Genomic DNA, 17,550 nt, shown 5'->3' on the forward strand with positions numbered 1-17,550 from the left:
AAAGCTCAAATCTGAGGTTTATTTACATAAACAGTGCCTATTTGAACATTTTATCTGCCGTTGTCGGAGCTGTGAGCTCCAGAGGACAGCGCGCTCAGCGCACGTGAAAGCCGGCGAGGGCAACCTTTCCTCGGCCAGTCCTTCTGCCGTCTGCCGCTGGCTCTGATGTCTCTGTGGCGTCTCGAGCTATAATTCGTCTTGTAACGGCCGATCTTTGGTCTCATGGATCTATAATTTGTTCCCTGGCAAATCGTTTAGGCTGAGGGCAAAGATAAGTTTCATTACTTTATATTTTTAGGCTATAACTGTACGTTGCAGTTGTAACGTTAGCCTACTAGCACTGACTTTGAATGTTTGACTGCATTGTTGCTTTGTTTCATGTATAGCTTGTTATACATTACTGATACTTTTGTATTATTGATCATACATAAACTTGCATTTAACAAAAAGAGACTGGGTTGTGTTTCATGTAATTTAATGTTATCACAGTGATAATCATATTGTCTGAACCAGATATCAATATACAGATTTTCTCTTCATTGTTGTCACTACTAGAGCAAGCTCCTGATTGGTTAACGCGGCGCGAAATATCCGCCAAAGTTCAGATTTTTCAACTTGAGCGTTTCGCGCGATTCACGCGATTCGCGCGAATCGCGCGTTCAAAACGCTCAAGTCGCGTCCTTCTCGCCGCCTCAATCGCGCGAATCGCGCGAATCTCGCCGCCTCATTCGCGCGAATCGCGCCGCAGAATGCCATTTCGCGTCTCTGCATTGACTTAACATGTAAATCACTCGCGCGAATCGCGCGAATCGCGTCCGGTGTGAACGCACCATCACAAATGTTTTCTATGATGCTCAAATTGCGTAAAAAAGCTCATATTTCAGGTTGCTCCAGCCACCGCGCATGTGCAGTATCAAGCGCGTGTCATTTCTATGGCAACCCGAGCTTCCGCTGTGATTGACTTTAATAATAATATGAATGAACCGTCTTATTTCTTAAAGTTTTGGTGGTCAGGCTCGGCTCACAGAGATTATAGCAAATAAATAATGCGGACGTCAGCGGCCACCGAACGAGCAATCGTTATTATAGTTCAAAAAGGCAAACAGTCAAAGTTATTATGCGAGTTAACTCGAGTCGAAATGCAAATCTGCAAAGACGCATTTGTCATCCGTCACCGTGACATAAAGTGGACTTTTAAAGCTGAAATGATGAGTGAATTAAGCATGCTTGGAATAACAAGAGAGGAATAACATGGATTTAACTTTTTGGCAAGGATGTAATGCATCACAAGTAACGTTACAAGGAAGGGAGACGACGGCTAAGTAAGACAAAAAGTTATATTTTTCATAACTTGTTTATTGACTTGTTAATATCAGTTATTGTGGAATATGTGACAGTCGGGTCCAATCGGGTCTGTGTCTTCCCGCCGGGTTCGGTTCCAGCTTTTAAATAATAGACGGGTCCAGGTCGGTTCCGGGTACTACGTTTTTGGCATTTCTCGGATCTTCACGGGTCCGGGTCCAGCTTTTGAAATAATAGACGGGTCCGGGTCGGTTCCGTTAAGCACATTACGGGTCTCTTCGGGTTCGGGTATGAATTTTTGGACCCGTGAAGACCTCTAACTCAGAGCACAACTTAGTTCTAGATATCAGGAATTTATATTTTTACTTGTAACAAAGCAATTATTGTATAAAAAATTATGATTGGGATTTCAACTAGTATTCAATCTAGTAAGAAATTGATTCAATAAGCGATTTTGAATGGCAGTCTTTGGTGAGATTTCACTAGTGAAAATACAATTACAGATATCAAGAATAATAGTTTTTACTAGTTGAAATGTAATTCTTCATATCAAGAATTTGTATTTGCGAGTGATAACGTCATTGTTGATATCAAGAATTAGCATTTTAAATAGTGAAAAATAAATTGTTGATATCAAGATTTCATGAATAAATGTTAATATAGCTTGCCATACTCTCTGCGCCTTTATTGTTATTTATACAAATTCTGAAATGCAGCCTACACAAATGCATGTTAAAAACGATTCACCAACGTCAAGTATGAAGACTGAAAAATATAAATTGTGTTAAGTTTTATATGCATCATATCTGGCGCTCAACAACAGCTGTCAATCATGTGTTGGCGTTATTTGGCTCCTCCCCTCATCACGTTCCTCCTCCTCAGACACACGGATCCAAACGCGCTTTGATAGCATGTCGTTTGGCTTTGAACGCTCACATATTAAGTTATTATCGAAATTATATTATATTCTGTTATATTCTGACTGAGTCCTTGTCAAAAAGCGAGAAAACAAGAACTGAAATGTCAAATGAAACACAACTGTCTGACTTCCTGAAGTGACTGCTCGCGCTCAGGTGAGTTTCTGCCTTCAACAACCAATTGTAAATAGTTTAAAATATACTTTAATAAGTCACATAACGACTCATTATTTTAGGGCATTACATATGTAATTTTTTTTTGTTCATATGTAAAATTATCAGAACGTTGCTTGTCGTTTCTCAAATGTAGTACCACTGAAATTTTAGCATATACTTAAAAAAAAAAAAATGTATATATATATATATATGTGTGTGTGTGTGTGTGTGTGTGTGTGTGTGTGTGTGTGTGTGTGTGTGTGTGTGTGTGTGTGTGTGTGTGTGTGTGTGTAATTTAACTGTATTTTAATTATTTTTCACTTGAGTAAGGCATTACTCTTTATTTTTCTGTCATTTAATTACAATTACTTCTGATGTAAATACTGTATACAATAATTCGATATAAAACAATAGTGGATTTAACATCTAATTTAGTATTAAAAAATGTGTTTAATGTAACCTTCTCCCTTTACACACTTTGTTCAGTTCAAGAGGGAGTTTATCCAATTATATATTGTTTATCTGAAAGACTTAAAAGAGCCATTTCATGTCTATACTTGTTTTGTTCAACTGGTTGAGGCTGGTATAGGATTTAGAAAGTAATTAGTAAAAGTAATTATATATATTTTTTACCATTACACCGGTGAAGATTATTTCTGAAGTGTCAGGAAACATCAGAATCAGATTATCAGTGATAACTCTTTCCTGCCGTCTTTCTTTTGCCTCCTTTTTATTGACTTTTATTCGCATTGAAACCTGATGAACTGCATTTGCCAGCCTGAGTAAGACAGAATCATGATTATATTGTATAAAGGTTGATGTTTTGTGGAACTGCTTGCATGGCAAAATCTCTCCGTTTTGTGGTCTGCAGTTTTGCATGAGCTGCAGAATTTTGGCACACAGATAAAGAGTCATAATGCAGGGTGTCCTATTTAGGGACGCTGCATGGGTGGATGTTACACTAAGAGCTGTTTTTCCCCAGTAGAAAGCAGCTCTGACCTCTTTCTTACACATGGACACTCTCAGTCATCTGTGTTTGTGTCGGTCTGTGAGGATTCACTGTTGGTGCATGTGCAACCAGCTCAAGCTGAACATAATAACTGCAGATGCACTGAACTCTTCTCCACACACGCTCTATTTGACAAATATTTCACATGTAGTCTGTTGCAATGGTGTTGTTTACATCACATCTAGGTTTAGCCTACATATTTCTTGTTTGCCTACAATAGTTCATTGTGAGCATGGGTGTCATGTTGCAAAGAGGACAACACCTTTTAGTCTATTCTATTATGGAAGCTTGTTTCAGCCACAGAATATAAAAATTAAATATTTGCGTAATTAATTGGTAATTGCGACTATATTTATATCTCTTTTTTTCTCGCAATTCTGACTTTATATCTCACAATTCTGACTTTATATCTTACAATTCTGACTTTATATTTCTGACTTTATATCTTACAATTCTGACTTTATATTTCTGACTTTATATCTCTCAATTCTGACTTTATATTTCTGACTTTATATCTCTCAATTCTGACTTTATATCACACAATTCTGACTTTATATCACACAATTCTGACTTTATATCTCTCAATTCTGACTTTATATCTCTCAATTCTGACTTTATATTTCTGACTTTATATCTCTCAATTCTGACTTTATATTTCTGACTTTATATCTCTCAATTCTGACTTTATATTTCTGACTTTATATCTCTCAATTCTGACTTTATATCACACAATTCTGACTTTATATCTCACAATTCTGACTTTATATCTCACAATTCCGACTTTATATCACACAATTCTGACTTTATATCACACAATTCTGACTTTATATCTCACAATTCTGACTTTATATCACACAATTCTGACTTTATATCTCACAATTCTGACTTTATATCACACAATTCTGACTTTATATCACACAATTCTGACTTTATATCTCACAATTCTGACTTTATATCTCCCAATTCTGACTTTATATCTCACAATTCCGACTTTATATCACACAATTCTGACTTTATATCTCACAATTCTGACTTTATATCTCACAATTCTGACTTTATATCACACAATTCTGACTTTATATCTCCCAATTCTGACTTTATATCTCACAATTCCGACTTTATATCACACAATTCTGACTTTATATCACACAATTCTGACTTTATATCTCACAATTCTGACTTTATATCTCCCAATTCTGACTTTATATCACACAATTCTGACTTTATATCACACAATTCTGACTTTATATCACACAATTCTGACTTTATATCACACAATTCTGACTTTATATCTCACAATTCTGACTTTATATCTCCCAATTCTGACTTTATATCTCACAATTCCGACTTTATATCACACAATTCTGACTTTATATCTCACAATTCTGACTTTATATCTCACAATTCTGACTTTATATCACACAATTCTGACTTTATATCTCCCAATTCTGACTTTATATCTCACAATTCCGACTTTATATCACACAATTCTGACTTTATATCTCACAATTCTGACTTTATATCTCACAATTCCGACTTTATATCTCACAATTCCGACTTTATATCACACAATTCTGACTTTATATCTCACAATTCCGACTTTATATCTCACAATTCCGACTTTATATCTCACAATTCCGACTTTATATCTCACAATTCTGACTTTATATCTCACAATTCCGACTTTATATCACACAATTCTTTATATCTCACAATTCCGACTTTATATCTCACAATTCCGACTTTATATCTCACAATTCCGACTTTATATCTCACAATTCTGACTTTATAACTCACAATTCTGACTTTATATCTTACAATTCTGACTTTATATCTCACAATTCTGACTTTATAACTCACAATTCTGACTTTATATCTTACAATTCTGACTTTATATCACACAATTCCGACTTTATATCACACAATTCTGACTTTATATCTCACAATTCCGACTTAATATCTCACAATTCTGACTTTATATCACACAATTCTGACTTTATATCTCACAATTCTGACTTTATATCTCACAATTCTGACTTTATATCTCACAATTCTGACTTTATAACTCACAATTCCGACTTTATATCACACAATTCCGACTTTATATCTCCCAATTCCGACTTTATATCACACAATTCTGACTTTATATCTCACAATTCTGACTTTATATCTCACAATTCTGACTTTATATCTCACAATTCTGACTTTATATCTCACAATTCTGACTTTATATCTCTCAATTCTGACTTTATATCTCACAATTCTGACTTTATATCACACAATTCTGACTTTATATCTCACAATTCTGACTTTATATCTCACAATTCTGACTTTATATCTCAATTCTGACTTTATATCTCACAATTCTGACTTTATATCTCACAATTCTGACTTTATATCTCACAATTCCGACTTTATATCTCACAATTCCGACTTTATATCTCACAATTCTGACTTTATATCTCACAATTCTGACTTTATATCTCACAATTCTGACTTTATATCTCACAATTCTGACTTTATATCTCTCAATTCTGACTTTATATCTCACAATTCTGACTTTATATCTCACAATTCTGACTTTATATCTCACAATTCTGACTTTATATCTCACAATTCTGACTTTATATCACAATTCTGACTTTATATCACACAATTCCGACTTTATATCTCACAATTCCGACTTTATATCTCACAATTCCGACTTTATATCACACAATTCCGACTTTATATCTCACAATTCCGACTTTATATCTCACAATTCTGACTTTATATCACACAATTCCGACTTTATATCACACAATTCCGACTTTATATCACACAATTCTGACTTTATATCTCACAATTCCGACTTAATATCTCACAATTCTGACTTTATATCACACAATTCTGACTTTATATCTCACAATTCTGACTTTATATCTCACAATTCTGACTTTATATCTCACAATTCTGACTTTATAACTCACAATTCCGACTTTATATCACACAATTCCGACTTTATATCTCCCAATTCCGACTTTATATCACACAATTCTGACTTTATATCTCACAATTCTGACTTTATATCTCACAATTCTGACTTTATATCTCACAATTCTGACTTTATATCACACAATTCTGACTTTATATCTCACAATTCTGACTTTATATCACACAATTCTGTATTTATATCTCACAATTCTGACTTTATATCTCACAATTCTGACTTTATATCTCAATTCTGACTTTATATCTCACAATTCTGACTTTATATCTCACAATTCTGACTTTATATCTCACAATTCCGACTTTATATCTCACAATTCCGACTTTATATCTCACAATTCTGACTTTATATCTCACAATTCTGACTTTATATCTCACAATTCTGACTTTATATCTCACAATTCTGACTTTATATCTCTCAATTCTGACTTTATATCTCACAATTCTGACTTTATATCTCACAATTCTGACTTTATATCTCACAATTCTGACTTTATATCTCACAATTCTGACTTTATATCACAATTCTGACTTTATATCACACAATTCCGACTTTATATCTCACAATTCCGACTTTATATCTCACAATTCCGACTTTATATCACACAATTCCGACTTTATATCTCACAATTCCGACTTTATATCTCACAATTCTGACTTTATATCTCACAATTCTGACTTTATATCACACAATTCTGACTTTATATCTCACAATTCTGACTTTATATCTCACAATTCTGACTTTATATCTCACAATTCTGACTTTATATCTCACAATTCTGACTTTATATCACAATTCTGACTTTATATCACACAATTCCGACTTTATATCTCACAATTCCGACTTTATATCTCACAATTCCGACTTTATATCACACAATTCCGACTTTATATCTCACAATTCCGACTTTATATCTCACAATTCTGACTTTATATCTCACAATTCTGACTTTATATCACACAATTCTGACTTTATATCTCACAATTCTGACTTTATATCTCACAATTCTGACTTTATATCTCACAATTCTGACTTTATATCTCACAATTCTGACTTTATATCTCGCAATTCTGACTTTATATCACACAATTCTGACTTTATATCTCACAATTCCGACTTTATATCTCACAATTCTGACTTTATATCTCACAATTCTGACTTTATATCTCTCAATTCTGACTTTATATCTCTCAATTCTGACTTTATATCTCACAATTCTGACTTTATATCTCACAATTCTGACTTTATATCTCACAATTCTGACTTTATATCTCTCAATTCTGACTTTATATCTCGCAATTCTGACTTTATATCTCACAATTCTGACTTTATATCTCACAATTCTGACTTTATATCTCTCAATTCTGACTTTATATCTCGCAATTCTGACTTTATATCTCACAATTCCGACTTTGTATCTCTCAATTCTGACTTTATATCTCGCAATTCTGACTTTATATCTCACAATTCCGACTTTGTATCTCTCAATTCTGACTTTATATCTCACAATTCCGACTTTGTATCTCGCAATTCTGACTTTATATCTCACAATTCTGACTTTATATCTCACAATTCTGACTTTATATCACACAATTCTGACTTTATATCTCACAATTCTGACTTTATATCTCACAATTCTGACTTTATATCTCACAATTCTGACTTTATATCTCTCAATTCTGACTTTATATCTCACAATTCTGACTTTATATCTCACAATTCTGACTTTATATCTCACAATTCTGACTTTATATCTCACAATTCTGACTTTATATCTCACAATTCTGACTTTATATCTCACAATTCCGACTTTGTATCTCTCAATTCTGACTTTATATCTCACAATTCTGACTTTATATCTCACAATTCTGACTTTATATCTCTCAATTCTGACTTTATATCTCGCAATTCTGACTTTATATCTCACAATTCTGACTTTATATCTCACAATTCTGACTTTATATCTCACAATTCCGACTTTGTATCTCTCAATTCTGACTTTATATCTCACAATTCTGACTTTATATCTCACAATTCTGACTTTATATCTCTCAATTCTGACTTTATATCTCGATATTCTGACTTTATATCTCACAATTCTGACTTTATATCTCACAATTCTGACTTTATATCTCTCAATTCTGACTTTATATCTCGCAATTCTGACTTTATATCTCACAATTCCGACTTTGTATCTCTCAATTCTGACTTTATATCTCACAATTCCGACTTTATATCTCACAATTCCGACTTTATATCTCACAATTCTGACTTTATATCTCACAATTCTGACTTTATATCTCACAATTCTGACTTTATATCTCACAATTCTGACTTTATATCTCGCAATTCTGACTTTATATCTCACAATTCTGACTTTATATCTCACAATTCCGACTTTATATCTCACAATTCCGACTTTGTATCTCTCAATTCTGACTTTATATCTCACAATTCTGACTTTATATCTCACAATTCCGACTTTATATCTCACAATTCCGACTTTGTATCTCGCAATTCTGACTTTATATCTCACAATTCTGACTTTATATCTTACAATTCTGACTTTATATCTCTCAATTCTGACTTTATATCTCTCAATTCTGACTTTATATCTCGCAATTCTGACTTTATATCTCACAATTCTGACTTTATATCTCGCAATTCTGACTTTATATCTCACAATTCTGACTTTATATCTCGCAATTCTGACTTTATATCTCACAATTCTGACTTTATATCTCGCAATTCTGACTTTATATCTCACAATTCTGACTTTATATCTCGCAATTCTTACTTTATATCTCACAATTCTGACTTTATATCACACAATTCTGACTTTATATCTCACAATTCTGACTTTATATCTCACAATTCTGACTTTATATCTCACAATTCCGACTTTATATCTCACAATTCCGACTTTGTATCTCTCAATTCTGACTTTATATCTCACAATTCTGACTTTATATCTCACAATTCCGACTTTATATCTCACAATTCCGACTTTGTATCTCGCAATTCTGACTTTATATCTCTCAATTCTGACTTTATATCTCTCAATTCTGACTTTATATCTCGCAATTCTGACTTTATATCTCACAATTCTGACTTTATATCTCGCAATTCTGACTTTATATCTCACAATTCTGACTTTATATCTCGCAATTCTGACTTTATATCTCACAATTCTGACTTTATATCTCGCAATTCTGACTTTATATCTCACAATTCTGACTTTATATCTCGCAATTCTTACTTTATATCTCACAATTCTGACTTTATATCACACAATTCTGACTTTATATCTCACAATTCTGACTTTATATCTCACAATTCCGACTTTATATCTCGCAATTCTGACTTTATATCTCGCAATTCTGACTTTATATCTCGCAATTCTGACTTTATATCTCACAATTCTGACTTTATATCTCGCAATTCTGACTTTATATCTCACAATTCTGACTTTATATCTCTCAATTCTTACTTTATATCTCACAATTCTGACTTTATATCTCGCAATTCTTACTTTATATCTCACAATTCTGACTTTATATCACACAATTCTGACTTTATATCTCACAATTCTGACTTTATATCTCACAATTCTGACTTTATATCACAATTCCGACTTTATATCTCAAAATTCTACAAAAACTATTTTGAATAAGTAATTACTTCGAAAATATGTGCTAGTGTAAAAGCACCCTATAACTACACTGTGTGAAAGATGATGTGGACACTACACTGTAAAAAGCACGTCTTTCGAATGAGATGTTAACCCAAGCTCCTGACTCTCTGTGGTCACAAAAAATACCATGGCACTTTTCAAGGAATCAGTTTGAGAGTTTAAATCTTACTCAATTAATACGGGAACCCACCAGAGTCGAGGGGAACTCCAGGTCTCTCTTAGACTGGATTTTGGTCACACATCCCGATAGAATTGCTGATTCAGGTGTTCTATCTGATTGTTTTAGTGACCATTCAGTTATCTTTTGTACCTGGAAAATAAGGTTAGCTCACCTACCACCTAAAATAATCAAGGTAAGACAGTTAAAAAATATGAATAATGATGCATTCATTCAAGATTTGTTATGTATTAACTGGAACAGGATGGACTTAAGTCCTTATGTTGATGATGCCTGGAATGTCTTTTATACTGAGGAATTAAAAGTTATAGATAAACAAAGTGAAGGGTAGACATCTACCATGGATTACCGGTGACTTAATATATCTCTTCAAACAAAGGGACAAGGCTTGGGAAAAATACCATTTAACAAAAGATCTGGATTGAATATAAGCGATTAAGAAATGTTTGTACTGTTAAAACAAGAAATGCCAGATCTGACTATTATAAAAATTCATTATTAAATGATTTTTCAAATCCGAAACATTTTTGGAAAAAACGTAATTGCTTCTTGAACAAATCTAATAAGAGCTCCCTTGGAAAAATTAGAATAAATAATAATATTATTAGTGATCCAACTTCTGTAGCTGACGCTTTTAATCAACATTTTTCTTCTATTTGTAATTTACGTCCACCTGACTTCTGTTACTCCAACTTTGTAACAGTTCTTTCTCATTTACCACAATTCTTCCTACTGAGGTACAGCAGGCAATTTCTGAAATTAAATCTGGAAGTGGAGTTGGTATAGATGATCTAGAGATAAAGTTTATTAAGATTGCCTCTCATGTTCTAGCATATCCATTATGTGATTTATTTAATTTATCTGTATCTACTTGTAAAGTCCCAGTCATGTGGAAGTGTGCCAGAGTAATACCTTTATATAAAAGTGCTGATCCTCTTGATCCTAACGATTACAGACCAATCTCAATTATTAGTAATGTAGCGAAAGTATTTGAAAAAATTATATTCTAGAGATTGTTTAAATACATCAATGAGTTTTCAATTTTTTCTCCAAATCAATCTGGTTTTAGGCCCAATTTTTCAACCACTACTGCTCTTACAAAATTTGTTAATGATGCTACATCATCTTTGGACTGGAGCAATATTTATAGATCTAACAAAAACGTTTGATCTGGTTGATCATTATATTCGCCTAGATAAATTATATAACATTGGTCTCTCCGAAAAGTCCATTTCATAATTCATATCTTCATTTCAGACGTCAGTGTGTAATTGTCAATGATTCTCTCTCTCAGTTCATGATAATGGAAAAGGGTGTTCCTCAAGGTTCTTGTTTAGGCCCTCTTCTATTTTCAATTTTTATTAATGACCTCCGTCAAATGTGCTTTGATAGTCAAATTCTCCTGTATGCTGATGATACAGTTATTTATTCTTCAAAACGTGATATTAATTTGATTCAATCCTCACTGCAATTTGATTTTAAGGTGGTTTTGGGATAACGGACTTATACTGAATAAAAGTAAATCATACAGTATGTTATTTTCCACTTGGTCTGCCTGACGTAACCAAGGCAATAGTCTATCAATTAAATTCTCAGATGGTATACTTATGGAGAATGTGGAGAAATTCAAATATTTGGGCCTTTGGCTCGATTCCAACCTCTCCTTTAGGCCTCATATTGACTCTATAGTGAGAAAAGTAAACTATAATTTAAGATTGTTATATCGTTCAATTAATTGTTTCCCACCACTGATTAGATTAAGACTTGTAACTCAGCTATTATTTCCTATTATTGATTACGCTGACTTTGTTTAGATGAGTACAACAGAATCATGCCTGAAACCCTTAAATGTTGTCTACAACAGTCTCTGTCGATTTGTGTTGAGATGCCCGTTCCTAAACCATCATTGTTATATGTACCAACAATTAAATCTTTTATCACCTAAGGCCAGACGACAGCTACACTGGTTTCAGTTTGTTTATAAATGTATCTTTTTTAATTATCCTCTTTACTTGAAGCAATATTTAGTCCCATATAGGTCAACTTATGGCCTGAGACACCTTGATCATCTCTTTTTTTCTGTCCCAAATATATCAAAAGAAATTGGAAGACATGCTTTCAAATTTGATTGGAACAGCTTTGATTGTTCCCTAAGGTCCATTTCTTTCTTTCCACTCTTTAAGTCAGCCCTGTTAACTTATTTACAATCCTGTGATCAATGTAAATGTTTCCCTAGTATATGACCTGTATTATTATTATAATTTCTTTTTTTCTTTATTATATATATATATATATTTTTTTTTTAATTATTATTTTTTATTTATTGTATATGTATGTATATTTAGGTTGTATGTATATGTGTATATATATATATATATATATATATATATATATATATAATGTGTACATATATATATGTAAATATGTGTATATGTATATATATATATATATATATATAATATCTTTTTTTTTTTTTTGGTGGCTTCATCAAATATGGTTATCTCCTGTAATATTTTGATATTCTATACTGTTTATATGAATATGCTGTGGACAGAGAGGGACTGGTTGGGGTGGTTGATTGTGTCGAAGAGCTTTAGTATGTTTGAGTGTGTAATTGTTTGATGTTATTTTGATGACCCCCTCGAAAACGAGATGTTCCATCTCAAGGGGTTATCCTCTAATAAACTGTATCTGAATCTTTTCATAAAAATTGGCTCGCAAAACTATTCCCTCCCCCTGAGAAACCTTGCATTGACTGGCAAGACATTTGCTCTCTCTCATTATTATTCCCCAACCAAAAGTTTTGTGAGCAAACGCAAACTTTCTAGGGGAACGCAAAAGCATTTAAATAAAATGTTTCCTCCCATCTCATATTTTTCCCACACTCGTGTTTCTTTAGGGGCTCAGCACAAAACCACAGAGGAAATTAATGTGCTTATTTTCATCTTTCACACAGATACCTGACCCACATGGCCCATCAGTACACATCTCTAAACTCTCCAGAGGAGAATGACGAAACCACAAGTGAAGAGTTTGAGTCAGACCTTCACCCAAACTTCAATAACCGCTCCACAACCGTTGCACAACGCATGCAGACGGTTCCCCAGCATTACTCCACCCAGTCTTCACCATACGCCCACCCGACGCCCTTCCCCAGCTGGGACGCCCACCTCAGCTCGGGTTCCCCTCACAGTCTGCCCTCCTGCCTTCCGTCTGCCATCTACCACACACTCTCAGAGAGCGGCTCGTTTTTTCCCAGCAGGCCTCACTCTCTTCCAGGCAGTTGTAGCCCAAGTCTAGAGCATCCCAGATCTCTGCATTCGTTTCCTCCGTCTGAGAACATGCACCCGCATCCCTCGCCCTTGCACCCCAGCGCTTACCAGTACTGCGTTCAGTATCGGCCGCCTCCGCGTCACATGACTCCCGTCCATTACCACAGCTCCAGACCGGGACATCAGCCGCCCTACAGACCCTCAGGTGCGTTATAGGAAAAATTGTGACTTGTGTGTCACAGTTGGGTTTTGGTTCACGTTTATGTTTTCATGTCTTTTTATTTACAGTGTCCAAAATCCAAAAACATAAAACAAACCATGAACAAAACTTGTGAACAAACTTTGATAATGGACACATGGAATAGCATACCTACTTCAATAACCGACAAAGCAACATGGCACCGAAAATACAGGGGCACGCTCAAAGCTCAAACCGGTGCGCAACGTTTTGCTACGGTTTCCGGTGGAACGTCATGTTTCCTGGAAACGGTGTGCAACGGTAGGGATGCACCGGTTGACCGGCCAAAAATCGGGAAAAAAAATCGGTTTTCTTTGTATTTTTCTGCCGCTTTTTCTGGAAGTGCGCTAGGGCTGCACGATTAACCTTTATCGCATCGATATTGAGGTTTTAACTCCCGCAATAACCTAACCTCAGGAGTCTAAGGTTTTTTCCCCCGCCTCTGACATTTGAGTGACAAACCTATTAGCCAATCAAAATGGTTGAATCTCGCGTTCCTGGCTTGCTGGCCAATTAGAAATGGCAATGGAAACAAGGTTGTATGATGCAATGCACCGGGCGCGGCGGGCGGCTTTCTGTCAGCAGCAAAGCAGCTAACACACAACGTGTCGTGTACCTCGAATTGTGCCAATAGAAAAAGCTTGTAACTGCGCAGAAATGGCCGAAGGCACTTCTTCGGTGACGGGAGAGGAAGCGGAGCACTTGGTTAACAAGAAGGGTGGTACTTCAGCTGTTTGGACTTGTTTTGGATTCGCGAAGAACGACGTGGAGCAAAAGAGTGCTAAATGTAAAATATGCAATATAACAGTTTCATGTTCAGTAAATGGCAGTGGACTACAGAATTATTTTGTTTTTCTAATTGTAAATCTAAATCTAATAAGAATTCATTTTCTATTTTTCAGTGTTTAAGATTGTTAAATTTAAAAACAAAATAAATGACCATGTGGTTAAGTTAATTTCCATTATGTCGTCTTATTCTTTGGTATTTAGGTTCAGGTATTTAATAATCACGAAGCATCAAACAATCTCATTACCTCAATCACTATGTATGTAGTTTATTTAACCCTCTGTGTCGTAAAAGTAACAACATATTTTATTCATAATTTTAGGTTTTATGCACTTAAAAGTATCGAACGCAAAAATCGAAAATCGCACCGCAATCGCAATATTTGTCAGAAAAACCGCAATTAGGTTTTTTCTCAAAATCGTGCAGCCCTAAAGTGCGCCCGCGTTGCAATCATTCGCGAACATGTCACTTGTGTGTTACAAACGGAAACTGGAGAACTGAGGGAAGGAGATACGCTGAAGGGAATGAAGAGCCGCTTTCCTGCGCGAGCTGAAGTTGCGCAAGCTTACCTCTCCGCGCCCTGAAATGAAATACTATCAATTCTGTAGCCTATAGGATGATCATTTTTATTTTACCTTAAAATTACATTATTACTTAATTTGATTTAAAAAGCACCTGCTGTAGCATCTTAGTTTTTTTCGTTGCACTAAACATTATTTGATTTAACATTTTGGAACAATTATATACTTTGGTTTTATTTAATTTCACTGGCAAAGACTTTTTTTCTTTACACTGAATTTAAAAACAAATGCTGATTTAAGTAACATCTTTGTTTGGATTGCAGAATATGCAGTTGTTGCCTTTAATTTCACCTTTCAGCCTTTTAATTTTCAATTAAATTTCCTGTTAATTTCAGATTGTGGACTTGTTTTCATTAGCCAAAAGCCAGTTTAGCCTGTTAAATACCAAATAAACATCTTGTTCATGTATACTTTCATTCTTTTATTGTGTAAAACAAATAAAATAAAATCGGAAATCGGTATCGGAATCGGCCAGTTTTCTTGAAAAAAAATCGGTGCATCACTATGCAACGGTGTGCAACAGGTTTGAGATGCGTTTTATCTCGTTTGGTGGGTGTGTCAAAAATGTCAGCCCAATCAGCAGCAACATGTATATAAAACACGCGGTATTAAAGAGACAGCTCACATAATGGATCCAAGTAAAGTTGTTTACAAATGTGTCCGCTGCAGCTCAGTATGTATACGCAACAATTGAAGATATTAGAAGACATGATTGTTGTAAAAAAAAATGATACAGTATATATATCAACATGATGATGTATTTATTTATATTTTTAGCTTCATTGCAAGGCAAATTTCATATATGGTAATTAAGTGCTTTACATAAAAATGAGAATGAAAATACAAGCTATTAAAAAAGTAAGAACTAGAAATAAAATAAAATAAAATTAGAATTGATTACCAGGAGATAAAAAAAGGTTTGTTAAATGGGATTGGGATGTTGTCTTTTATTCTGGACGGCAAGGGCAGTGATTGCATGTATTTTGCAGTATTAAACACGATTAAACACATATTTATATCGATTTCATCAGGCTCCAAAAATTCCTCAAAAAGAACACAAAGAATGGCCTTCTCAGCTGCCATAGTTGCAACTCTTGCGTCATTAGAACAGGGTGTTCAACACAGCACCGTTTCCGTTTTAAAAACGTTTTGCAACGTTTTGTTGGGGCTGAACACAGCCCAGGACTATAGGGATCACATGACAAAAACAACCAATGAGAACAAGACACATGAAACAAGGGAACCAATCAGAATATGACACATAACTAAACCAACCAATAGGAACATAACACATGAGACTGGGGAAGCACATGACATGATCACATGACAAGGATGACTACAAAATTACAAAATAAAAGACATGAAAACATAAGCGTGAACCAAATCCCAAAACCCAACTGTGGCAATGTGGCACTATCAAACCTGATGCAAAGCATCTAAATGCAATAATGTTGAATTGAACAAGTGTCTATGACTAGAATATATGAAAATAAGTGGGTCAGAAAAACATGAGGGTGTGTAAATGACAGAATGCACACGTTCGTTCAACCGTGAACTCTCAGAATCACTGCTATGTGAGTTTATTCTATATGTTTATATGTCTACATTTGCTTGTTTGCTTTATTTTACAGGCCAGATGATGCAGTACAGACAAGTGGATACGAGCTTCTCTGAAAAGTGAGTCCTTTTAGCTGCCCATATTACAACTGAACACTGAATACTTACTGTGCGTTCACACTGCCACCGGCGAGAGCGGCAAAATTAGCTGTGGCCGCCCTGCCAACAACAGAAAGAACGATTCATCGGCGCGCTGACGTAGATCGAATGCTTGGTCTACTTTATTTAAAGACGCCGCAAAGCAAACAAGCATGTTGATCGGTATGAACCTCATGAAATCTTTTAAATGTGAAAGTAAAAAAAATTGATTGATGGAAAGAACTTAATTATAGTTACATGTTTGCTAATGAAATAAACCAATTAAAAGCCATTTGTGTGGTGTGGCTTTTGTGTTCGTGGTTAAGTTTCAACATGCAGTTTATACTAGCCTTGGTCTTTAATTAACATTAACATTCATTTGTGTGCAGCCTACATTACAATTACTGTCCTGGTTGAAGTGCAGTATTAATGCAATTCGGTGTTGCTTTGAGCAAATTAATTGCATTCCCGCTGAAAAACAAGCGTTCTAGAGCAAAAATGTTGCGTAGCTTCTTATCAAACCTGCCACAATAATGATCAACCTCTCCTCCATTTTGCTTGGGAACTAATGTGGTGGGAACTAAAGTTTACTGGACTGTGTTCTTTGGGATCCTCTCAAGCGATTAACACTAGGGGTTGTAGCCTTTAGCCTCCTGGTTAGAGCGTCCGACTCTCATGCCGGGCGGACCCTGGGTTCAAGTCTCGCTTGCAGCGGGTGTTCGAACAATAGGG

The 17,550-nt window shown here is 34.7% G+C and overlaps 1 protein-coding gene across 2 annotated transcripts in view; it reads left to right on the forward strand.

Moving 5' to 3' along the window:
* Window positions 1–2,172: 2,172 nt before the first annotated feature.
* traf3ip2b (TRAF3 interacting protein 2b) overlaps window positions 2,173–17,550 on the forward strand; it is a 1,379,907-nt gene continuing 1,364,529 nt past the window's right edge. For both annotated transcript variants that reach the window (XM_079844563.1, XM_079844564.1), the window contains exons 1-3: window positions 2,173–2,375; window positions 13,202–13,722; window positions 16,755–16,800. In XM_079844563.1, the coding sequence (XP_079700689.1) occupies window positions 13,215–13,722; window positions 16,755–16,800 (554 nt within the window). In that variant the 5' untranslated portion in view covers window positions 2,173–2,375; window positions 13,202–13,214. The remainder of the gene's footprint in view (window positions 2,376–13,201; window positions 13,723–16,754; window positions 16,801–17,550) is intronic.

The sequence above is a fragment of the Gobio gobio genome (assembly GCF_949357685.1).
Source record: "Gobio gobio genome assembly, chromosome: 19".
NCBI classification, from domain to species: domain Eukaryota; kingdom Metazoa; phylum Chordata; class Actinopteri; order Cypriniformes; family Gobionidae; genus Gobio; species Gobio gobio.